This window comes from Fundulus heteroclitus, chromosome 14, assembly GCF_011125445.2.
Source record: "Fundulus heteroclitus isolate FHET01 chromosome 14, MU-UCD_Fhet_4.1, whole genome shotgun sequence".
Classification (NCBI taxonomy): Eukaryota; Metazoa; Chordata; class Actinopteri; order Cyprinodontiformes; family Fundulidae; genus Fundulus; species Fundulus heteroclitus.
In genome coordinates, this window is record NC_046374.1 from 34,597,256 (window position 1) to 34,622,198 (window position 24,943).

Genomic DNA, 24,943 nt, shown 5'->3' on the forward strand with positions numbered 1-24,943 from the left:
GTCCCCTTGATGTCGATGGGAGGGTGTAGGTCAGCGTTCCTCCTGAAGTCCACGATGAGCTCCTTGTTCTTCTTGGTGTTCAGCTGCAAATTGTTTTTGTGGCACCACTCAGCCAGACGGTCCACCTCGTCCCTGTAGGCGGCCTCATCGTTGTCTCTGATGAGGCCAATCACGGTGGTATCGTCTGCAAACTTAATAATGGCATTAGAGCCATGGACAGGTCTGCGGTCATGGGTGAGGAGAAAGTAGAGGAAGGGACTCATCACACAACCTTGTGGCACTCCAGTGTTTATAATGATGGTAGATGAGAAGTGGTTGTCCAGCCGAACATGTTGGGGTCGACCGGTCAGGTCGACCCCAACATGGTCGACCTCCTCATGTGCAACCAGTAGTTGCACATGAGTGAACTGATGGCGAGGTCTGTGAGTTTGGTAATGAGTTGTGATGGGATGACAGTATTAAATGCTGAACTAAAGTCTAAGGACAGCATTCTGGCGTAAGTGTTCTTGCTGTCCAGGTGAGAAAGGACAGAGTGCAGTGCTATGGAGACTGCATCCTCTGTGCACACTTAATTGGCTTTCTGTTTTCTGGACATCAAACTGGACTGTTTCCTTACCACAAACCCTGCCAAGCCCATCAGATCTGCTGGCCAACATCTGCATTTTGCTCATTATCCAAGCAGGTCCCACCGACTTGTTTCCAGCCATTATTATTTTTAATAAACCTTGTGTGTGGCTCAGATATTGGGTTCCTATATGTGGTTCAGCATACCGTATTCAAGTTAATGAATTGTGAATGCCCATTCAGGGGCGTAAACAGGATGATATCAGTGTTGCGTTGACCACATTGGTGAAGAAGATCATACGTAATGTAGTTTCCAAGCTGACACGTTTTCCCCTAATCACTCATTCTGTCCGATCTAAGTATGTCAGAATCTGTGCCTTGAATGTCTGTTGTTTATCTGTGGTTTCCATGGTAACTGCCTCTCTCAGTCCGGTCAGTGTAATCTCATAATCTTTAACAGTCCCACTGCTGATGTGCCCAAAAAGCATCCATTAAGTAGGCGTGGCAATTACGAGATAATAGGGTCAGGATAGAAACTCAACAAAACTTTGGTTAGAAGACAGATCTGTGTAAAAGCAGTCAGTCATTTCTTATTTCCTAAAATGTCTTCCACCTAAACCCATTTTCTGTTAGATCAGATGTAAATTCAGATGTATTTAGTCTCAGACTTAACTCTAAATCTTTCTGTGGAGTGTAACTTTATAATACTACACTTCTTTCCAGATAATATTTTTTAATGCTATAAATTAGTTTTTGGGTGTTTCAGTAATTATGAGCAGCAAAAAGGTGAATCAGATACAACTGATGGTTTCTGTTCCCTTCTGGTGTCAGGTATTTGACTATATACCTGTCTGGACTTGCAAACATGCTGTCAACCATATTTCCTTATTCCCTCCCTGTTTACGTCTGACGATGGGTGTAGCCACTGACATTGACTGTGACGGTGTGTTGTGCACACAAACGTTACAACCAGTTTCTGTTTTGAGCAAAGGAAACTTACTGATCCCTGTTACTGAGAGGCTAAATGGCTGAGAGGGGAGTTCAGATGGACCAAGAAAAATTCTCCTGCTCCATTTGTTTGGATTTACTGAAGGACCCGGTGACTATTCCCTGTGGACACAGCTACTGTGTGAACTGTATTACAGAACACTGGGATGCAGGAACCCAAAGAGTAGTCTACAGCTGTCCTCAGTGCAGGAAAGAGTTCAATCCAAGGCCTGTGCTGGAGAAAAGCATCGTATTAACTGGTTTTCTGGAGGATCTGAAGAAAACTGGACTCCAAGCTGCTCCAGTTGATCTCTGCTACGCTGGACCTGAAGATGTGGCCTGTGATGTCTGCACCGGGAGGAAGATGAAAGCTGTCAAGTCCTGTTTGTTCTGCCCTGCTTCCTACTGCAGGGATCACCTCCAGCCTCACTATGATGCTCCACCATTAAAGAAGCACAAGCTGGTGAATCCCTCTAAGAACCTCCAGCAGAACGTCTGCTCTCGTCATGATGAGGTGATGAAGATCTTCTGTCGTACTGATCAGCAATGTATCTGTTATCTCTGCACTATGGATGAACATAAAGGCCATGAAACAGTCTCACTTGCAGCAGAAAGGGCTGAGAAGCAGAAGGAGGTCCAGGTGAGACAACAACAAATCCAGCAGAGAATCCAGGACCAAGAGAAAGATGTGAAGCTGCTTCAACAGGAGGTGGAGGCCATCAATGTCTCTGCTGATAAAGCAGTGGAGGACAGTGAGAGGATTTTTTCTGAGCTGATCCGTCTCATCCAGAAAAGAAGCTCTGATGGGAAGCAACGGATCAGATCCCAGCAGGAAACTGAAGTGAGTCGAGTCAAAGAGCTACAGGAGAAGCTGGAGCAGGAGATCACTGAGCTGAAGAGGAAAGACGCTGAGCTGGAGCAGCTCTCAGACACAGAGGATCACAGCCAGTTTCTCCTCAACTACCCCTCACTGTCAGCACTCAGTGAGTCTACACACTCATCCAGCATCAATATTCGTCCTCTGAGATACTTTGAGGATGTGACAGCAGCTGTGTCAGAGCTCAGAGAGAAACTACAGGACATCCTGAGAGAGACATTGATAAACATCTCACTGATTGTCACTGAAGAGGATGTTTTACTGTCAGAACCAGAACCAAAGACCAGAGCTGAGTTCTTAAAATGTTCACAAGAGATCACTCTAAATCCAAACACAGCATATAATAATCTGTTATTATCTGAGGGGAACAGAAAAGTAACAGTTACGAAAGAACAACAGTCTTATCCTGATCATCCAGACAGATTCACTGATTGTGCTCAGGTTCTGAGTAGTAAGAGTCTGACTGAACGTTGTTACTGGGAGGTGGAGTGGAAAGGTGGAGGAAGAGCTAATATAGCAGTTTCATACAAGAACATCAGGAGAGCAGGACGGTCAAATGAATTTTTATTTGGTGTGACTGACAAATCCTGGTCTTTACGTCTTGAAACAAACGGTTATACATTTTACCACAACAAAAGTAAAACTCCAGTATCAGGTCCATTTTCTTCCAGAATAGGAGTGTACCTGGATCACAGAGCAGGTATTCTGTCTTTCTACAGCATCTCTGACACCATGACTCTCCTCCACAGAGTCCAGACCACATTCACTCAGCCTCTATATGCTGGGATCAGGCAAAGACCTCTCTTCAATGGATCCTCTATTGAGTTTGTTAACCTGAAATAGTCGGAAGAGATCAGAATCCATGTGGTTAAAATGTGTGTTGTAGTTTCAGTGTCTTCAGCCTTCATCATCGTTTCTGAGAGCTCATTGTTGTGGTACCCAGTGGAGCAGTATGGGATTTGAACCCAGATCCTTGCACCTTCTCCAGGATGTAAGCGCCCTGTCTCTAACCACCAACACACCACTCCCACTTTTTTTTACTCTTTATTGTAAAATATTATATTTAAAACAATGTCTATGAGACTGTTATGATGTTTCCTTTGAAGCACAATGATGGGCTGACAGACCTTGAACCAGAACCCAGTGATTGTGTTCAACATTTTCAAAACTGGTGATCGTGTTGTTACTCCCTGAACTTGTAGTTTTGTTCCTAAAGTTCCTGCTGACTGTGTTTGTTTTGCCTTGCTGCATCTGCCCTAGAAACAGAAACCTAGCTCATCCAGGATGTTTGCTATGATTTAGTTGTTTATTAATAGATTCACACTAAGCCACTCAGAAGCCATATCCATGGGAGTGATTGGCCACTAGTTTAAGGGAGACCTTCCTTGCTGAAGAACAGCAGAGTGAACAGATGTTCTGTGTCGGACTGTTTGTTTAGTTTTATGTTTTGTTTCTTTATTTAAATTTATTATGCAAGCAAATAATTCTGATATGATTATATTTCAATTAATGTGCTTTTTCTTATCTATAAAGTGTATGAGTAATTAATTATCATTCTCAAGTGAAATATGTAATGAGCCACTGTTTATGAGGCTGATCCTGTCCATATACTTCCTTTGTCAAACCATATATTGTTCACCTTGATGTACATAGTATGAGCAGATGATCCTGTTATCATACAGATAACATGATCATCATCAATCAGGCCTCTGGTTTGTGTTTTGTACAAAGCTCAGATAAATGTATTTTAATTATATCCCATTGCTGTGCAATTATACACTGTTTAAAGTTATTTAATGCTTAATAAATAACTCTCTGTCTGTTAAGTATTGTCTGGTGAATATCAGCTCTAAACTTGATATCAGGACAATAGTTGAAAGGGATGATACAAGCACTAGCGATCTTTTAACAGCAAACTCTGCACACACATAGAATAAAGGAGTGACAACTTCTTTTCAAGTTCAAGAATTGCATAACACAAATAAAATGAACATCCAGAGAGCATCACTATGTAATGCTGTTTATCTGAATTAACACAATATTTCAATTAACAAATCCTTTCTTCTAGGCTAGTGAAACTTAACTAAACTACTAAGCAAAATGAAGATAAAAAGAAGCTAAGAAACTATTTTGATGCAAAAAAAGACATACAAAGTGGTTGATCATAATCAGAATAGTTCAGTGAATCCTGGTTCACTGCAGATCTGACATAAGGAAAACATGGAATGAAGTTAAATTAGCTTAACTAATTTAGAACAACATTTGTCATGTGTTTCAATCTATTCGCAATGCGAACCCTGAGTTAAACAAAATGTTATTTGATGAAATAACATTTTGTTTGAGTTGAAGAACCAAAGTTCATCTTAAAGAATGTGAATTGAGGTTAAATTAGCTTAACAAATTCAGAACATTCAGTTTGTGTTTCAAACCATTCATAATGCAAATCCAGAGTTGCAAAAACATTATTTTAGGAAATAACATTTTAAAGAACTAGAACATTTCTGAAGAAATTTAGCAAGGCGCCTGCCTCGTGGTGCGTACCGTACCGTCAAAAATAGTGACAGGAAGTAATACTGCCAATTTCAGGTTCTTATGGTCTTCACTGCCCCCGCTGCGGCTGTCGAAAGGTGGCATGTTAAGTCAATAAAGCATGTCCCTGACCTTCTAGGAGCCTCTTGGTAGCAGTGTTGTCATGGAGACTCACTGACAGCTGCAGCCCTGTGTTACTCATCATTATCTTTATCGTGTGCGGTACTGAGTGGAATAAGTGATTTTAGTGTCTTTGAAGCATTTCTGCAGCATGTAGCAGAGGCAAAAAGGGGTCAAAAATGAATGTTTGACACCTCATAAAATATAAATGCTTTATCCGACATGGCCCAGGTTTGTTGTGCAGCTTTCTCTCTAAAGGAAGTACAGACTCTGTCAAGCAGAAGTTTGTACGACCTTCCTAGAGCTACTTTCGTTTAGCAACATGCTAACCATTAGCCGCTAACATGGTTGTGTTCAGTATCACCGGGTGATGGTAGTCTATTAGTTTGGTCCAAATCCTGTAGTGGAAAATTCCTCAAAAAGGGTACAAGTACTTAATGTCACCAAAGGTCAGCAAGGATCATGGGTCAGATCGGCCTTCTTTAGCAACACAGCCTCACCAAATCTGGGCCCAGAGCTCAATATTTGACCAAAATGGTGTGTAGTGCCATTTCCCACAGGTGGGTGGTGCTGTATCGGCCGGGGCGGGCATCCTGCCAGGTCCTGTTGGAGTCAGAGGCCCAATAGGAAAGCATGTGAAATCCAAAAAAGGAACAGAAAATGACACATGCCTGATAATCACTGGAACATTTGTAAATGTTAAGAGGAAGTGACTGTGCGAATTTCAGATTCCTACATTCATCACAGCCACTGCAGTGGGCGTCGAAAGTTGCCATGCAATGTTAATGGCACATGTCCCTGACCTGTAGTAACCTCTAGCCAGAAGAGTTCCGTTGTCATGGAAACTCACTCACACCTTTGCTGCAGGCAGACACTTTGGGTCAGAGTCTGTCTAATTGGAATAGAATGGAATACTTTGCCTCGAACAACACTCGATATTTCGTGAACCGTAAATAGTAGAGACGTAATTTGTTCTGCGTTTATTTCATAACGGATAGGGAAACAAGACAAACTATCGTTTTTTTGCAGGAAATATTTTAATAAAGGCGCAAAAAATTCTGATATAAAGGGGAGTTTTAATGAAAATGCAAAAATCCTCTAAAAAGGGTCCAGAACAAATCGCTGTAGCTAAAAAAGTATAAGAGATATCAAAATATTTCTTTCTCCGTGAGTATCAACAGGCTTTTGAGGACTATGGTGCTTATTTTTATGTTTGTACACAAATCGGTGTAGGCACAGCGACAATGTAAAAAGGTGGATGATGTGGAAGTATACAGGTCCAAAGCGTTTTCAGGATTTTGCACATTTGCTACTCCCAAACAAATTGTTCCTGCGGCAAAACCATAACAGTTATCCATAAAATTCCTTTTTTGTGAGTGCCAGAGGGTCGGGACATTCATGTGTGAAAGTATCATGCCTGTACATGAAACGGTTTAGGAGTAGCGACGATGCGAAAACATGTGTTGTTTGGGATTTTCAGATGTCATTTATCACAACGGCTCCATAGGAAATGAATGAGGAGGGTTTTGAGTTTGTTGTGGTCTGAGGGGATTTTTGAAAAATCTATAAATCCTACTCCAATGAGGGTTACATTTCCTGAATCCAGACAAAAATACTTACGTTTTGATATCCATCCATCCATCCATCCATCCATTTTCTGACGCTTAATCCCTCATGGGGTCGCGGGGGTTGCTTGTGCCTATCTCCAGCATTCACTGGGCGAGAGGCGGGGTACACCCTGGACGGGTCGCCAGTCTGTCGCAGGGCACGTTTTGATATAAATATATAAATAGTGTATAATTAGTCTGAATTATACAATTCAGACTAAGTAGGCTGAAGTTGTTTGGAGTTGTGAAATCTTTGAAAACGCCAGAGTGGGCCACTCTGGCAGTTGAAGAATTCCGTTCTTGACTTTCATTATAAATGATGATTCCGCTGATTTTTGGACATGAGCTTTGAGGAGTAACTAAGAAAACCATAAAAGATATCCACATCCCGTTTCACTTCTGAGTAGTTCAAAGATGTATCTACAAACTGGAAGTTAAACGGTGTTCGTAGGTGAAAGCATGATGATACAGTACAGCATTGAAAATTTTCATTTCGAGGCTTTTTTGAGGCTTTCTCTGTACCTGACTCCATTCATTTCCTATGGAAGTGGTTTTTTCACTAATTGCGTTGCCATGGTAGCCCGAAACCCCAATAAAAGTAATAGCACACCATTCCCGACCAAGCCAAACGTTTTGATACCTATATTGTTAGGGTGCACGCTACGGTTTGAGCCGCATTAAATTCCGAAAACGTTTTGAGTTGCATAGTAATAGGTGCCTCCATGCAAATGCAGGGGGAGGCATTGCTTTGCTTTGCCCTTTTGAACATCCGGAACCGAAAGTTACCAGAAGCTAATAGCATTTTGGCTAGTGGACTTTCGGCATCTTTATTTTTGTCGGTGCCTCGTGAGTTTGGTCCACTTTGGCCATCCAAGGAAGGACAATGGAACAGGGAAAACGTTGGTTCTTAGTAGCAGACATGCAGCTCTGCGGCTATGAGCTAACTGACAGCGTGGTCAGGGCAGCTCCGACATCCTGCATGTAATCTCTGACCCGGTTGCAGTCATGATTTCTGCTCCCTTTTTCTCTCAGTTTGGAAAGTGGGTAAAGGAGGCCGATCCGCGCCATCTCAACTCAACTTAACTCAAACTTTATTTATAAAGCACATTTAAAACAACCGGGGTTGACCAAAGTGCTATACAGATATCACAGTTGCAGATTAAGATAAAAACTGAAAGCTAAAATATGTAAACACAGTGCAAAAAAATTAATGGAGATAAAATATAATAGAATAAATGTTTCAATGTAAATAAAATAATTTTTTTAATAAAATAAAATTTTGCCAAATGTCCACTTAGACTTGATTAAAAACCAGGGAGAAGAAGTATGCTTTTAGAGACGATTTAAAAACCTCAAAGGAGCCTGCCGATTGAATATGCCAAGGCAGGTTATTCCAGAGTCTCGGTGCCGCTGCCAGAAAGGCACGGTCACCTTTGGTTTTAAGTCTGGTTTTAGGCATGGCCAGTAGCAACTGATTAGATGATCTCAGTGTTCTGGTCGGGGCATGGATTTGGAGAAGCTTAGTCAGCATATAATGATTAACAGTAATCCAATCTCGTATTAGTGTCTCCAGATGTCTGTGTGGCAGGTATCCTTTCACTTTTGATAAAATTCTTTACTGGTAAAAACTGTTTTTTACGACCGAACTAACCTGGCGATCGAATTTCAACCTGTCATCAAATATTACACCAAGATTTTTTACTGATGATCGAATGTTAGGTTTAAGAGGGCCCAATTAACCAGGAGGAAAATCTGCTGGACTACAACCAGACATTATAATGTTGGTCTTACTTTCATTCAGATTCAGAAAGTTTGAGGTCATCCAAGATTTAACATCATTTAAGCAGTCAGAAAATGACTGTACAGGGTTGTTGGATTTTTGATCCAAAAGGAAAATAGATCTGGACGTCATCAGCATAACAATGAAAAGAAAGATTATGGTTCCTGAAAATTTACCCTAATGGTAACATATATAAAAGAAAATAAATAGGTCCAAGAATGGAACCTTGGAGAACCCCAGAACTCAAAGGGGCTGAAGATGAGGTGAATTCACCTAGCAGCACAGAAAAGCTCCGATCGGTCAAATAAGTCACCTTTCCTGTAACAGCTGACAAGAATAAACAAAGCTGTTTTTGGCATGGAGGGATTCTTTCCTCCTGCGCCTGACGCTAAAGTTAAACTGATTTGCCCGGTCATATCCTCTGGGCGAAGAGGGATTTCTCCCCTGTGCTGACTTGTGGGTCTTTTCAGGCCTGAGGCCTGCATGGTTCTAGCTGTTCTCAAGCCAGCCTCTCTCCTCCTTTGTCTCAGGCAGGAAGAAGGTGAAGACTACTGGATTCCATGTAGTTTGCAGTGGTGGCTCGCTAGCCCCCCTCTCCTCGGGAGCCCCCAGGGATGAAGAAGCAGACTGAGCGTCTGGCCAGAGTGCTCTGGCCTTTTGCCTGTGGGGAGTGGGTTCACAGCAGACACCCTGCTGTGCAGGTGGATAATTTTAGTCCAGTTTAGTCAACTAAAATTCAAAAAGGTTTTAATCTAGTTTTAGTCAGTGTTGTGTTGCAATTCATAAAGCAACAGTTAACCTCAACAATTTTGAATAATAACCAGATTCCTTACCAGACTGACAGCTTTTTTTTAACAATTAAGTAACTTAAACAAGTGATATAAATGAATGATTAAATAATGATGAAATAATTTATTTAATATGTTTCATGACAGTTTGTATTCAGAAGTTTTAATTAAAGAATTAAGTATTTTATGTATCGTTTATTTATTTATTTTGTGTTAATACATATCCCCACTGTATTAGTTTATAATGTTCGCTATAACATGATAGCGTGACATTTGTGTCAATAATCTTCTAGCATAGGTTGATCTGCGTAGTGGGAGAAGGGCCCCCAAATCAAATTCTGCTTGGGGCCCCCAAAAGGCTCGGGCCGGCACTGTACAGGCGGGAAGTGGGGAGAGCGGCTGCCAGATAAACCCTTCATTCAGAACCAGTCATGGCTGCACGCTGGATCAGAAAACAGTTCTGCTAACCAGATCCAGTCTAAAAAGCCTCTTATTCTGTTTGTAAGTTTCAATCTTATAAAAAGACATGCTGCCTTGCGCTTGAATTCAGGTGCGCAAAATTATGTTACATGTAATTTAGGTGCGCACTTTTAAGGGTAATTTTAAAGGCATACTATGCAACATTTTTCAGTTAATTAATGTGTTCCATACCGTTTTGGATGATTAAATGAGTCATTTCAGGTCCAACAAAGGTTTTCTCGGCCGCCCTGGTGGTCTGTGGGGGAAATACCATACTTGCAATTGCAGGAGCCCTCGGCCCGCACCCACAGGCTCAGAAGTCTCGTGCAAGACCGCGAGAATCGGTCTTGCTTTACTGCGAGAACTTCATGTGTTTTTGCCCTGCCATTCACTATATGCACGCGCGAAAGCAACAACAAAGAACCACGTGTTAACGTCAAATAAACATGCAAGCATATCGAGTTTTTTTTTTATTATTATTATTTATTTATTTATTTATTTGAATGTTGGCGAGGCGGTAGCGTGAGTTTATGTCCCAAGATAGCGCTGCGGGAAACCCTGATGTTCATACTTTCACTGTATTAGTCATTGTTTTTACTGCCGTTTTTTCGACTTTTCGTTGCGTTCGCCTGTCTGCTAAGCTCAAAACAACCGCGCCTGGCTTGACGGAGAAACCAGAACAGCTGAGCATCTTTACGACAGTGCACTTTTACTTTCGCCCTCTGGGGCGAGCCTCGCTGGAAAATCAACCCCGGTTGCATAGTATACCTTTAAGGAACTTGTAACAGCGGGGAGTTCAGCTTAGATCCGTCATTCCTCCTGTTCCCGCTAAAGGAGCCCTTTAAACTCCTTATTTATGCATTTTCCCAGCGCGCAGTGCACCAATCAGAGAAAAATCCGCCCACCTCACCGCCGCAATCTGGTATCATTAAGTATAAATTGTGTTAATACCAGACGTTATCAAAAACGTGTTTTTTTTTTCACCGTCACTTAGCGACAAAGGAGGATGTACAGTTAATCATTGCATCCCTGGATCCACTCCCGTCTGCTGAACGTCGAGCCCGGAGGCTAAACTGAAGGCATTTATCTTATCTACCTCGTTGCCACGCATTAGTAATGCGTGGACACTACTTAACATCGTGTATAAAAAATTTCTGTCCATGACACCAGACGGGCTCCATAGGTTGTCGCTACTGCCATGGTCCGTCAGTTTGGTCATGCAGAATGTGCGCTGCCAGGTGGTGGGCGTGGCCAAACAGGGCTGATACTTCTTAACTTGTAACAACCAGATTACAACACATTAGGCAGAAATGTGATGCATTTAAATTTTCAGACAAAACATCCACTAATGTTTTCGTCCAGTCCCGTCAACGAAAACTCACACCCACGACTCGTCATGTTTTCGTCGTCAAAGATCCACGTTAAGCTCGTCAATTTTCATTATCGTTATGTAAAAAGGGTCGTCAACGGAATAATTTCGTCATCGTCATCGTTGACGAAAACAACACTGAATGCCTGTGCGCTTGACAAACCACATGGCATGACCAGATATTCAAAATGTCCAATGGGTGTCCAGGTATGCAGCCTCTTGTCACCCTCTGGTGGATGAAGGTGAAAGCAGCAGGCAAACAGAAAAAAAAACACAAAGAAAAACCGAAAACCCCAATTCCCAAAATTAGCTTATATTTAAGGTGGCTCATGTTACCTTGAGCTATCTCTATAGTTATGCTGCTATAGGCTTAGGCTACTAGAGGACATCAGGGTGTATTTCTCACTCTACTGAGTTCTCCTACTGCTCTACAACTGTTTGTTGTTATTTCAGCTTTTTACTTTTTGTTCTCTGTCATTTTTCTCATCATAGAAGGTACACCTGGTCTGGCGTTCTGTTATGGTAAATGGACTGAACTTATATAGCACTTTTCCAGTCATGCTGACCACCCAAAGCGCTGTACACTATAGCCACATTCACCCAGTCGCTCTCACTAATGCGCACACATTTATACACCGAGACGCAGCTCGGTAGGCAACTTGGGGTTAAGTGCCTTGCCCAAGGGCACATCGACATGTGGCAAGGGGAAGCTGGAATCGAACCCACAACCTTCTGGTTGCCAGACGACTACTCAACCCATCAAGCCACAGTCGCCTGTTAGCTGTGACATCATCCAGGGGAAGCAGATCATCCACTATTACCAAATAACATAGAAAGTACTCCTGGGTCAATGTGCGCTTCTGTGCTTTCTGTGTCTCTGCTCTGTCTTCTCTAACATAGAAAGTACTCCTGGGTCAATGTGAGCTTCTGTGCTTTCTGTGTCTCTGCTCTGTCTTCTCTAAGCCCCAATGGGTCGAGGCAGATGAGCGTTCACATTGAGCCTGGTTGTGGTTCTGATGGAGGTTTTCCTCCCTGTTAAAGGGGAATTTTCCTCTCCAGTGTCACTTAATGCATGCTCAGTATGAGGGATTGCTGCAAAGCCATCAACAATGCAGACGACTGTCCACTGTGGCTCTACGCTCTTTCAGAAGGAGTGAATGCTGCTTGGAGAGACTTGATGCAACCTGCTGGGTTTCCTTAGAGAGGAAACTCTCTGACCAATCTGTCTGGATGATTTGATTGAATTTGACTTTGGAAAGTGCCTTGAGATGACATGTGTGGTGACTTGGTGCTGTGTAAATAAAATTGAATTGAATTAAATTCATAATTTGAGCTATGTACAAAACACAATCTAGATCTCCTTATGATCATGGTCATTATCATTTTCATCTGCTCATATGTACATCAAGGTGAACAATATTTGGTTTGAAAAAGCAACTGAGGGGACTGGAGCAGCCTAATAAGCAGTTGGTCATTAAATGTATCAATTAAAAATGCTAAGTAATTATTCACACACTTTTTACTTAACAAATCCACGTTTATTCTTAAAATCACAAGATCAACACCTTAAATGAAATTTAATCATATCAAAATCAGTTGCTTGTGTAAAAAAAAGATATCTAAGTAAAAATAGTGATAAATTTAAATTAAGCAAAAAACAAAACTAAAAAACTAGACACTCGGCAGTTCTTCAACAGGGAACATCTTCCTTAAACTGGTTGGCAGTCACTCCCATGGATATGGCCTCTGAATAAGAAGCTGCGAGGTTCTGGGTTTGAAGCCCAGATTTCCCCTCTGGGTACCTGAGCAAGACCCAGAATGCTCTCCAGCAGTCACACAGCGTCAGCCCACTGCTCCCTAAGGAGTGGATCAATTGCAGAGGACAAATTTTATCCAAATGTATGTTGCAATGACAAGATAATAAAATTTGTGATTTTTATAATTATAAGCATGGCCCAATATGATGATTTACATGTAAATGTAACTAGTTTATCTACAAAACAAGATGACAAAGTGCCCCCATAAAGACAACTGGGTTTCAAGCAGTAAAGAACAACAAAGATGGAGACTAAAGAAAATGAAAATAAAATACAAATTTTAGCCAACTGGTAACTTAGAATAATTCTGAACGTTTCAGGTTAACAAACTCAGCAGAAGAACCTTCAAAGAGAGGTCTAAGCCTGACTCCAGCGTATAGAGGCTGAGTGAATGTGGTCTGGACTCTGTGGAGGAGAGTCATGGTGTCAGAGACGCTGTAGAAGGACAGAATACCTGCTCTGTGATCCAGGTACACTCCGACTCTGGAGGAAACTGGACCTGATACTGGAGTTTGAATGTTGATGTGACATAATTTGTAACTGTTTGTTTCACAGCGTAAAGACCAAGATTTGTCATTGAACCCAAAAATACATTTAGATGAACTTCCTGCTCTAGTTATGTTCTTGTATGAAACTGCCACATCAACTACTCCTTCTCCTCTCCTCTCAACTTCCCAGTAACAACGTCCTGTCAGACCTTCTCTACTCAGAACCTGAGGCCAATCAGTGAATCTGTCTGAATGGTCCGAATAGTACTGTTGTTTTTTAATTACTGTCACTTTTCTTGTCCCTACAGAAAATAACAGATTTTTGTTTACTGTGTTTGGGTCCAGAGTGATTTTTTTGGAGAATTTTAAAAACTCTGCCCTGGTCTTTGGTTCTGGTTTAGACAGTAAAACATCCACCTCAGTGACTTTCAGTGAGATGTTTGTCCCTTTGTCTCTCAGGATGTCCTGTAGTTTCTCCCTGATCTCTGACACAGCTGCTGTCACATCCTCAAAGTATCTCAGAGGACGAATATTGATGCTGGAGGAGTCTGTAGACTCACTGAGTGCTGACAGTGAGGGGTAGTTGAGGAGAAACTGGCTGTGATCCTCTGTGTCTGAGAGCTGCTCCAGCTCAGCGTCTTTCCTCTTCAGCTCAGTGATCTCCTGCTTCAGCTTCTCCTGAAGCTCTTTGACTCGACTCATTTCAGTTTCCTGCTGGGATCTGATCTGCTGCTTCACATCAGAGCTTCTTTTCTGGATGAGACGGATCATCTCAGAGAAGATCTTCTCACTGTCCTCCACTGTTTTATCAGCAGAGACATTGATGGCCTCCACCTCCTGTTGAAGCAGCTTCACATCTTTCTCTTGGTCCTGGATTCTCTGCTGGATTTGTTGTCGACTCACCTGGAGCTCCTTCTGCTTCTCAGTCCTTTCTGCTGCAGCTGGGACTGTTTCATGGCCTTTATGTTCATCCATAGTACAGAGATAACAGATACACTGCTGATCAGTACGACAGAAGATCTTCATCACCTCATCATGACGAGAGCAGATGTACTGCTGGAGGTTCTTGGAGGGGTTCACCAGCTTGTGCTTCTTCAATGGTGGAGCATCATAGTGAGGTTGGAGGTGATCCCTGCAGTAGGAAGCAGGACAGAACAAACAGGACTTGACAGCTTTCCTCCTCCTTCCAGTGCAGACGTCACAGGCCACATCTTCAGGTCCAGCATAGCAGAGATCAACTGGAGCAGCTTGGAGTCCAGTTTTCTTCAGATCCTCCAGAAAACCAGTTATTACGATGCTTTTCTCCAGAACAGGCCTTGGTTTGAACTCTTTCCTGCACTGAGGACAGCTGTAGACTTCTTTTTGAGCCCCGGCATCCCAGTGTTCTGTAATACAGTTCATACAGTAGCTGTGTCCACAGGGAATAGTCACCGGGTCCTTCAGTAAATCCAAACAAATGGAGCAGGATAATTTCTCTTGGTCCATCTGAACTCCTCTCTCAGACATTTCGCCTCTCAGTAACCGGGTTCAGTAAGTTTCCTTTGCTCAAAACAGAAACTGGTTTTAATGTTTGTGTGCACAACATGCCGTCAATGTCAGTGGCTACACCCATTTCCAGAAGAAAATAAGGGAGGGATCATGTAAATATGGTTTGTTTACAAGTCCAGGGAGACAACTTGCAGTTCTGCACAACTATGTTTTAGTAATTCTGATCAAAGTAGACCCCTGGTCTATCATGGTCTGAACTATTTAGTAGTTTAATGGGAAAGAAATGAGTCAGACAGGAAAGGAGACACCTTAGCAAAGTAAAACACATCTGCTTTGGAGAAAATACAAAATAAAATCCCTGACTCGCAAGATAAACTGTGTGCAATTTCCAACCAGGATCGTCCCAGAAACACACAGCTCAATAAATAATCAAAAAAACATTTCAATAAACACCGTTCTTAACCACCGTAGGAGCTCAGAAGTACAGAAAACTGTCAGGAACAGTTCTAAAGATGGACCCAGGTGCTGATAGGCAGGCAGAACCAGCAATGTGAATTGACGAATTTAACAAAATAAAAAGCAATTTACAGATGACAGCCATGAAACAAAAAACACCATGAATGCTAATTAGCTTGCTTGGTGTGGCATGGACAAAACAGACTCAGCAAAGCAAACAATATAATCCAGCAGGCAGTAACTGAAAAATGGAAGCATAAATAGCAAAGAAAACCAGTGGTAAGCATGACTGTGATGACAAAGCAACATGAGAACTGAATATGCTTAATTAGTTGGGGCTACGGCAAAAGCTGACAAACCTGAATGGAGCTGAGTGGATATACAAGACCATAATGAATGAAAACACCAATGCAAGACTTTACGTAAAAATGAATGCAAGAAACAACCAGAAGTTAAAAAGTAAGAAAATGCAGTAACTTGGTAGCCTCGTGAGACCATCCTGATCTCGCGAGCTTTCAAGGTTTCACTCGCAGATCAGTCTGGCTACTCTCCGTTAAAGAAAATTTGGAGCCGTTCACCAAACGAACGTCCAATCAGCGTTGGCTTTGAGGCGGGTTGAGGTGTGACGCAACGAGAAGATCGACAGTTCAGTCTAAAGAACATGGCGGCTTAGCGTGGCTATCGAGCAAGTTTTATCGGAATTACAGAGTATTTCTTTGCTGAGCTAACGAGCCTTTACCTGCAGCAGCAAGAGTAGCTTGGCTTGTGATTGTGTTTTCGTCGTTGCTCTGTTACGAGCGACGACGAAGCATGTTGACGAGTACGTCATATGCTTACGTCAAACTGACTTCCGGCGGCGCCCCTGGCGGCAGCAGCCGAACACAGCTCTGTACCAACTCGCGGACTTTTTGCATAAAAATGCATAAAAATGCCGCCAAACTCGCTGGAAACCACTCATCTACCCAGCCGATCAGTACTTGACCGCGAGCGCCTGTTGGAGTTGCGATCAAGTTGTGTTTTTGGACTTTTAAATACCACGCTCGACTGCTTACGTGACTGTGGCGTCCTACGGAAACCAGCCCCGGAGGCCTGTGAAGCGGCGGCCTCGACGAGCAGCTCACGCCGGAGGAGAGCGACGCGGAAGCGGTGTAGCCGGCTGAAGAAGCGCGGGTGCCGAGGAGGTTTAGCAGCGAGGCTAAAGGCTAACCCATTCAGACCGCCGCTACCATCCATCTGGCTTTCCAACGTTCGCTCACTGGACAACAAAATGGACCATTTACAACTCGAGCTCTCTACAAAGAGAGAGTTCAGGGACTGCTGCGCTCTCATTCTGACCGAGACATGGCTTTCATCATCAATACCAGACAACGCCGTTAGCCTGGAGGGGCTAGCTACTTTCCGCGCCGACAGACAGACAGAACTCTGCGGTAAGACCCGAGGGGGCGGACTCTGCGTTTACATCAATAACACCTGGTGTAAAAATGCTAGATTAGTCACAAGTTTCTGCTCTCCGGACATTGAGCTTATGATTATTAGCTGCAGACCTTTTTATCTGCCTAGAGAGTTCACTGTTGTTATCATCGCAGCGGTTTACGTCCCTCCCAGCGCAAACACAACAGAGGCTATGACTGTTCTCTATCGGACTATCTCTGAGCTGCAATCTGCACACACAGAGGGTGTTTTCATCATTGCTGGGGATTTTAACCAGGCAAATATGAAAACTGTTCTCCCTCATTTTTACCAACACGTGGATTTTGCAACTCGGGGAGAGAACACTCTAGACCTAGTTTACACAAACATAAAAGGAGCATTCAGAGCAGCCCCCCGCCCCCACCTGGGCTCTTCAGACCACCTTTCTGTGATGCTAATTCCTGCATACAGGCCCCTGCTGATCAGAGCAAAACCTACAGCGAGGCAGGTGAGGGTGTGGACTGAGGGAGCAATAGAGGCGCTCCAGGACTGTTTTGAGTGCTCTGACTGGAACATGTTCAAAGCTGCAGCAACTTATGAGGACAAGATCAACATTGATGAGTACGCCATGACCGTGTCAGCCTACATCAACAAATGCATTGAGGACGTCAGCACCACCAAGACCATCATCACCCGAGCCAACCAACGACCCTGGATTACTGCGGAGGTCCGTCAAGCGCTAAAAGCACGGAACTCAGCCTTCAAGTCTGGTGACAAGGAGGCTCTGAGGACAGCGAGAGCCAACCTGAACCGTGCCATCAGGCTTGCAAAGCGGAACCACAGCCAGAAAATCCAGGAGCTTTTCCACGATGCCAGCAACACCAGGAGCATGTGGAAAGGCATCCGGGCGATCACTGAATACAACACGCCCTCCCCCCCGGTGGGTGAAGTTGATGCTGACTTCCTCAATGGACTAAATAACTTCTTTGGGAGGTTTGAGGCACTAAACAGCACTCCAGCAGTGAAAGCTGTTCCCCATCAGGAAGAGGAGGTCCTCTGCCTTGACACTGCCGACGTGTTGAAGACTCTGAGGAGAGTCAACCCGCGAAAGGCCCCAGGCCCCGACAACATACCTGGGCGGGTGCTCAAAGAGTGTGCAGGTCAGCTGGCTGGTGTCCTCACAGACATTTTTAACACCTCGCTGGACCAAGCCACAGTGCCAGCATGCTTCAAGTCTGCCTCCATCATTCCGGTGCCAAAGAAACCTCAAGTCACCTGTTTCAACGACTACCGGCCTGTTGCACTGACTCCCATCATGATGAAGTGCTTTGAAAGGCTGGTGAAGGAACACATCGTCTCCAGTCTCCCCCCAACACTCGACCCGTTCCAGTTTGCCTACCGACGGAACCGCTCCACTGAGGACGCCATCTCCTCTGCTCTTCACCTGAGCCTGGCACACCTGGAGGAGAAGAACACGCACGTGCGGATGCTGTTCCTGGACTTCAGTTCAGCGTTCAACACCATCATCCCACAGCATCTGGTGGGAAAACTGGAGCATCTGGGCTTCAGCACACCCCTTCGCAACTGGCTGCTGGACTTCCTAACCAACAGACCTCAATCAGTCCGGGTCGGACAGAACACCTCCAATGTCATCACCCTCAGCACGGGCTCCCCTCAGGGCTGCGTCCTGAGCCCCCTGCTGTTCACTCTGATGACACACGACTGCGTCCCCAGGTTCACCACCAATCACATCGTGAAGTTTGCGGACGACACAACGGTGGTGGGCCTGATCAGAGACGACAACGACCAGGACTACAGAGAGGAGGTGGAGCAGCTGGTGGGCTGGTGCAGAGACAACAGCCTGATCCTGAACGTGGAGAAGACGAAGGAGATCATCGTCGACTTCAGGAAGAACCGGCCTCACCATGCTCCACTGCTCATCAACAGCTCAGCTGTGGAGGTGGTCAGCAGCACCAAGTTCCTGGGGGTGCACATCACGGACAACCTCAGCTGGACTATGAACACCATGTCACTGGTGAAGAGGGCACAGAAGCGACTGTACTTTCTGCGGAGGATGAGGAGAGCCCGCCTGCCCCCGCCCATTCTCACGACCTTTTACAGAAGCACCATAGAGAGTATTTTGACCAGCTGTCTCTCTGTGTGGTGTGGAGGCTGCAGTGCCTCCGACTGGAAGAACGTGAGGAGAGTGGTGAGGACAGCAGAAGGGATCATCGGGGCTCCTCTTCCCTCCATTAAAGACATTTCATCGCAGCGCTGTGTGTCTCGAGCCCGTAACATCATCAGGGACCCCTCACACCCCCACCATAGACTATTCTCCCTGCTGCCCTCTGGAAAGAGGTTCCGCAGCATCCGTTGCAGGTCCACCAGGTTCTGCAAAAGCTTTTTCCCTGCTGCCATCAGACTGTTGAACTGCTGAAGTATAAAAACGGACTGTGTACCACACTCGACCCGCTAATTTGCACATATGTATGTATCCTTCAATATCGCTGCTGCACTTTTTCCGGAAACGTACTGCAAAACTGTTTACAATGCAACTGTCTATTGTTAAATCACTGCTGCACCTTACTGCATATTTGTTTACATTGCTTACATTGTCTTTACATTTAAATCTGCCTACTGCTCACTGCTGCACCTTATCCGAAAGTTAAATTGAAAGTTATCCTGTATTTGACTGTGATTTACCACTGCATTTTTCTTATCCTGTACTGTAAATTCACTGCAAGGTATCCTGTAGAGTTACTGCAATCTTTCTGAGCTGTATGAAAAAACGAAATTTCGTTCTGTATGCACTCTGTGCTACAAAATGACAATAAAGAAAGTCTAAGTCTAAGTCTAAGTCTAAAGTCTAAGTCTTTGTTGATCTGATTGGTTTATTTGGCCCGTCTATCACCAACATAGGCCAATCAGCTAACCAGTATTTTCACCCCTTCCCAAAATTACTTCAACGGACGGTTTCCAGATGGATATGCGGAGCAAATCTATCTGGCAGCGTCAGGTTAGTAACTTGGGAAAACACCTAACAAATCTAAGACATGGAGCAAATTCTACGGCAAAACCCAAACAGCAAAACTAATAACCTATATGGCAAAACATAAATAACAGAAATAAAAAGAAAAACATGAATCTAAATCAAACCCATAAACAAACACCTACAAATCATGACAGAAAACAAGTGAAAGAGCAATTTTTTTTCAATCAGCAACTGTAGATTTATGTTTTCTCATTGGTTTCTTTAAGCTGGGGGGATTTGCCGTCGATACTCTTGTGTGAATACTTAATACTTAATAATCAACATGTGTGGGAGAATAAGAACGGATGTCATTGTAAAGCTAACTAACAATTAATGTTCTGTGTTAATATTTACGCCACTCTTACCATTGGAGATAACCTTGTTAAAGATATCTGTATATTGTTGGATAAATAACTAATAAAGCCAATGGATTGATACTATATTGATAGTGGTCTATGCTTGATCAAAATGTTTCCAATACACAATTATTTAGAATCCTGTATGTGTACCTTTTTGTATTCCAATCTTTGAGAAATCTCGATGTAAGACGATGCTTCTGTAGTGTATAATTCTTCGTTGTGCTATTTATAAATATTTCTTCTGTCAGCTGGACATAATCTGACGTTTTTGCCTGAGTTGTCTTTTGTAATGTATTTTCTGTGAGCCTCTACACCCTCTCCTCCATACATGGCATCCATTTAAATGCAGAAACCTGGATATACTCCCCCATACAGTACAGATAGGTTTAACTGATCATATCCACAGGTGCAGACATCAGGCTCCTTTCTTTACTCATTTACAAAATGCAAATACAGATAAATAATTATTGCATGTGTATCCTCGGCAGCAAGGCCTCAGTCAATCGTTCGGACGGTTGTACTGGAACTGTAATTTCCCTCTAGGATTATTAAAATATTTCTGATTCTGATTTCTCTGGCTGAACAGCCAGTAGATCTTCTCACTGGAAAACAGAGGCTTATTGTGACATGAGCTGGATATGTTTCTTAAGAGGAGTAGAAAGGCCAACAGATAAATGTACTGCGATACTGTAGCTTCAAAGGTTTAACTCTACATATTTAGATAAGTTGAACCCATACCACGTTTACACTACCCTTTTTTAACCGTGCCGAGACCAGTCCGAGCTCGGTAAATGGGATAACTTTTGAGTGTAAATGGATCACAAACTGAACTGAACTGAGCCAGACACAACCGGACGACGCTAAATCTAGACCAGTTCCACGAGTGGGCTCGGCCCGGTTTTTCAGTGGCTCGTTTCTCAGATAACAAAGAGCGCATGAGCAGACCGCGTCATCTCCTTACAGTCAGCTGACTAATTTTGCGGTTTCAGACGTTCATAAATATACTAGCCTCCTTACCGTGACACACGGTTTCCAGTGATGATTCTGCTTAGCAGTGTGATGAACCTCAACATTTGTCGTTGTTTCCTGCGTCTGTAAATCCTGATTAGACATTCGTTTGTCTTATCCACATCCCAAAAGCCTGACTTTCCGCAAAAAGCAATTATAACCAAGCATAACTTCCTGAATGTTACGGGCGCCACCATTTTGATTTGCTTGAGTCCCTCCTTCAATTCTAGAGAGCAGTAGTACCGCAGATCGTCACTAGAAGGCGAGGAACCGGGCTAGCGTGATGTGTAAATGCAGTTAATGTCAGTGGCTGCACCACTCACCACATGTAAATGGAGAGGGAACAAGGAAATATGAATGCATGTTTGTTTGCAAGGTATGTAGTCAAAGTACCTGAAGCCAAAGGGTACAACCAAAACCATTGGTTGTATCTGACTTACCTTTCTGCTGGTTCCTCACAACTGGCACACTCAAAACTGCATAGTTTGTAGTACTAAAAATTTTATCTGAAATTGAGTGTAGTATTGTACATAGACGCTCCCCAGGTAGGGTGTGAGTTAAAGCTGAGACTAACCAAATCTAAATTAGCATCCAATCTGATGGAAAACTGAATCTTATGAAGTTGTATTTACATCTGGTTAAAGTGTATGAGGCTGGGGAGACCACTTGCAGTTTTGCACAACTGTGTCTGTGTAGATCTGATCAAGGAGATTGAAAAGTTTCAGGACTAGTAAGGCTCTAAACTTTTGTTGTTGCCAAGTTTGAACCCTATTTTCTCAACACTGAACATCCTCCTAACAATGTCAAGGGTGATTAATGCTTACCTATTCTCTGTTATACACAGTACAATACTCATTTAAGCATTCTGTCCGGGGATGATAGGAAACATCTGTTTTGGGTTAAGAGATCCATGTGGACCGTAAGGTATCACGTTTGCATTTATGTAACTCTCACCCTATAAAAGGGACTGTGATTGTTTGGCTCATGTTCAGATTTTGATGAATGAAGATGTGACTGTAAATCTTGGAATAAATCCCGCGCTGGCTGAAAAAGTAGCATCTCTACTTTTTTCTGTTGTCTTTCTCCCACAGTAACATTTTTACCTTAATATATCCTCTTCTAAGTCCCTATGATGGTAATCTAAGTGTTTATGGGTCTACCATCTCCCCCTAGTGTCTCTGACCGAAAAATTACACTTGCAACTTTCTGTGCGCTGACCTGGAAGCAGTCTTGTGGCCCTGTTGTCATTCTGGCACCAAGACAAAGAGCTTTACGGCAGCCCAATGTAAGGCCATTGGCATCAATGTCAGTGTAAACAAGTTTGCTTATTATAAGCGACATCTGGCTTGTCCCTTTGAGTCTATTGTAAATTTTGTGAGTCACAGGTTGTGGTTTATTTGGGCTTGTTTTTCACCGTGAAGTTTCATATTTGGCCAGCAAACTAATTAACTAATTCAAGAGCTATAAATAGACCAACTCCAGCTCCTCTACCGACAGCAAGCCAGTGACTCACATCTATCTCTTTCTCTCACCTCCTCCTTGTCCCCCTCCCTCTCCTAAATAAACAAAAGCTCAAAATAGACTAACCCACACTACCTTTTAATGGGCTCAGGGGAACCGGTCTCTATCCCTCCGCATACACACATCTCTCTCTCTGAGAGTGACAGTGTGCTGTAGCTGTGGGGTGGGGATGGGGGGGACGCACACGGGAGTGAGTTTTAATGACAGTGCTATTTTTGAAAGGTCCTGTAGGGGAAGCCCCACTCAAAAATTCCTTAGTATGGCTTTAACATGGCAAGGCTGAAAATGAATTTTCCTTTGAACCACAATTATTTACATTTTCAGTGGAAACATTTCCATAATATGCACAACAATATCAATATGACAGACTGGAGCTGCAGATGTCCAACAACAATATCTTACACCCAAAATTCTTCAGCTCAACTTTTAAAGGTTATGACTGATCACAAATTGATTATGGGTAATTTCAAAAGCTTAACGGGTTTTTTAACAAGCAGAATAACATCAGTCACTTATCAGAATATTTTTCTACATATATGTGCATCCAAGTAAACATAAAAGCTTCATAGATATAATTCAAATCAATATAGAATAATTATGAGTGGGAGTGGTGGCTTAGTGGTTGGAGATCAAGGCACTTGTGTTGTAGAGAACCCGCTGTTCCCAAAAGGACAGGTTCAACTAGAACATTTCTGAAGAAATTTAGCAAGGCGCCTGCCTTGTGGTGCGTACCATACTAACAGGAAGTAACACCGCAAATTTCAGGTTCCTACGGTCTTCACAGCCCCCACAGCGGCCGTTGAAAGGTGCCATGTTAAGTCAATGGAGCATGTCCCTGACCTCCTAGGAGCCTCTTGGTAGCAGCGTTGTCATGGAGACTCACTGACAGCTGCAGCCCTGTTTTACTCATCATTATCTTTATCATGTGGGGGACTGAGTAGAATGTGTGATTTTAGTGTCTTTGTAACATTTCTGCAGCATGTAGCAAAGGCAAAAAGGGGTGAAAAATTAATGTTTGACACCTCATAAAATAGACATGCTTTATCCGACATGGGCCAGATTTGTTGTGGAACTTTCTCTCTAACGGAAGTACGGACTCAGTCAAGCAAAAGTTTATATGACTTTCCTAGAGCTACTTCCTGTTAGCAACATGCTAACCATTAGCCGCTAACATGGTTGTGTTCAGTATCACCGGGTGATGGTACTCTGTTAGTTTGGTCTAAATCCTGTACTGGGAAGTGCCTCAAAAAGGGAGATAATATGATTTTGCATGGTTCTTGTTTATTACGTCGCCATGGTAACTGAAAATGGCAGCTTATACAAAAAGAGCACCTGACTGGATGAAGAGGCACTTTTTAACATGTATACTATGGGGGTGAAAATTTAATATATTTAACCTGCCAGACCAGGTTTTGATCCTACAACCTCTGGAGTACCAGTCCCACAAGTTAGCCAATGGACCAAACCCCAGCCATATACAGGCTTGCATTTGGCGGAGTATAACTGTATACATGGCCATTGAAGAGCATTGGGTGAGAGATGGCGGTGTGCAGCACTTCGTTTCTCGGGAACGGTAAATGCTAGAGACGTAATTTTTTTTCTGCGTTTATTTCGTAACGGATAGGGGAACATGACAAGCGCTGGGTTTTTGCTGGAAATATTTTAATAAAGGCGCAAAAAATTATGATATAGAAGGGATTTTTATGGAAATGCAAAAATGCATTAAAAATGGTCCCGAACAAATTGCTGTAGCTGAAAAAGTATAAGAGATATCAAAATAATTATTTCAACAGTTACCATGGCTAACTTCGTCGCCATGGTAACTGGAAATGGGGTGAAGTACAAATAGCACACTTCACGGCATCGAGACGCACGTTTTGATATATACTTTGTGGGGGTAGACCCTACGGTTCGGGCTGTATTAACGGAAGAAACGGACGGAAGAAAAATAAATAAAAAGAAAGAAACCCTTATTTGGTGCATAGTAATAGCTCTGCCCATGCATTTGCATGGCAGTCCCCTAATGAAGAGGACACTTTTATTGGAAAGCATTTTGCAATGACAAATAAAGACAATAAAAATATTATTATAAACTTTGCCAACTGTGATGATGTAAATATAGTTAGTTAAGCAACAAAACAAAACATAAGTAGCTCCATAAAGGCAGCTGATCTCTGAGCAGTGAAGAAATGACAACAATGAGCTCTCAGCAACAACAGTGGAGACTAAAGAAACTGAAATTAAACTACACATTTTTTACCAATTGAACCTCAGAAGAATTCCAA

General features: G+C 43.1%; 2 protein-coding genes across 2 annotated transcripts; one reads left to right on the forward strand and one right to left on the reverse strand.

The window, feature by feature from the left end:
• Positions 1-1,588: 1,588 nt before the first annotated feature.
• Positions 1,589-4,063, forward strand: LOC118565886 (tripartite motif-containing protein 16-like). The gene has a single exon (XM_036146940.1). It carries the CDS (start codon positions 1,589-1,591, stop codon positions 3,269-3,271), a length of 1,683 nt encoding a protein of 560 aa, XP_036002833.1. The 3' UTR covers positions 3,272-4,063.
• An 8,996-nt stretch (positions 4,064-13,059) lies between these two features.
• On the reverse strand, positions 13,060-14,891 carry LOC118565887 (tripartite motif-containing protein 16-like). The gene has a single exon (XM_036146942.1). The coding sequence runs from the start codon at positions 14,889-14,891 to the stop codon at positions 13,194-13,196; it is 1,698 nt and encodes a 565-aa protein (XP_036002835.1). The 3' UTR covers positions 13,060-13,193.
• Positions 14,892-24,943: the final 10,052 nt, after the last annotated feature.

Excerpts from the sequence above, each read along its gene's own strand:
- LOC118565886 (XM_036146940.1), top strand. The coding sequence starts at position 1,589 with ATGGCTGAGAGGGGAGTTCAGATGGACCAAGAAAAATTCTCCTGCTCC.
- LOC118565887 (XM_036146942.1), bottom strand. The coding sequence starts at position 14,891 with ATGTCTGAGAGAGGAGTTCAGATGGACCAAGAGAAATTATCCTGCTCC.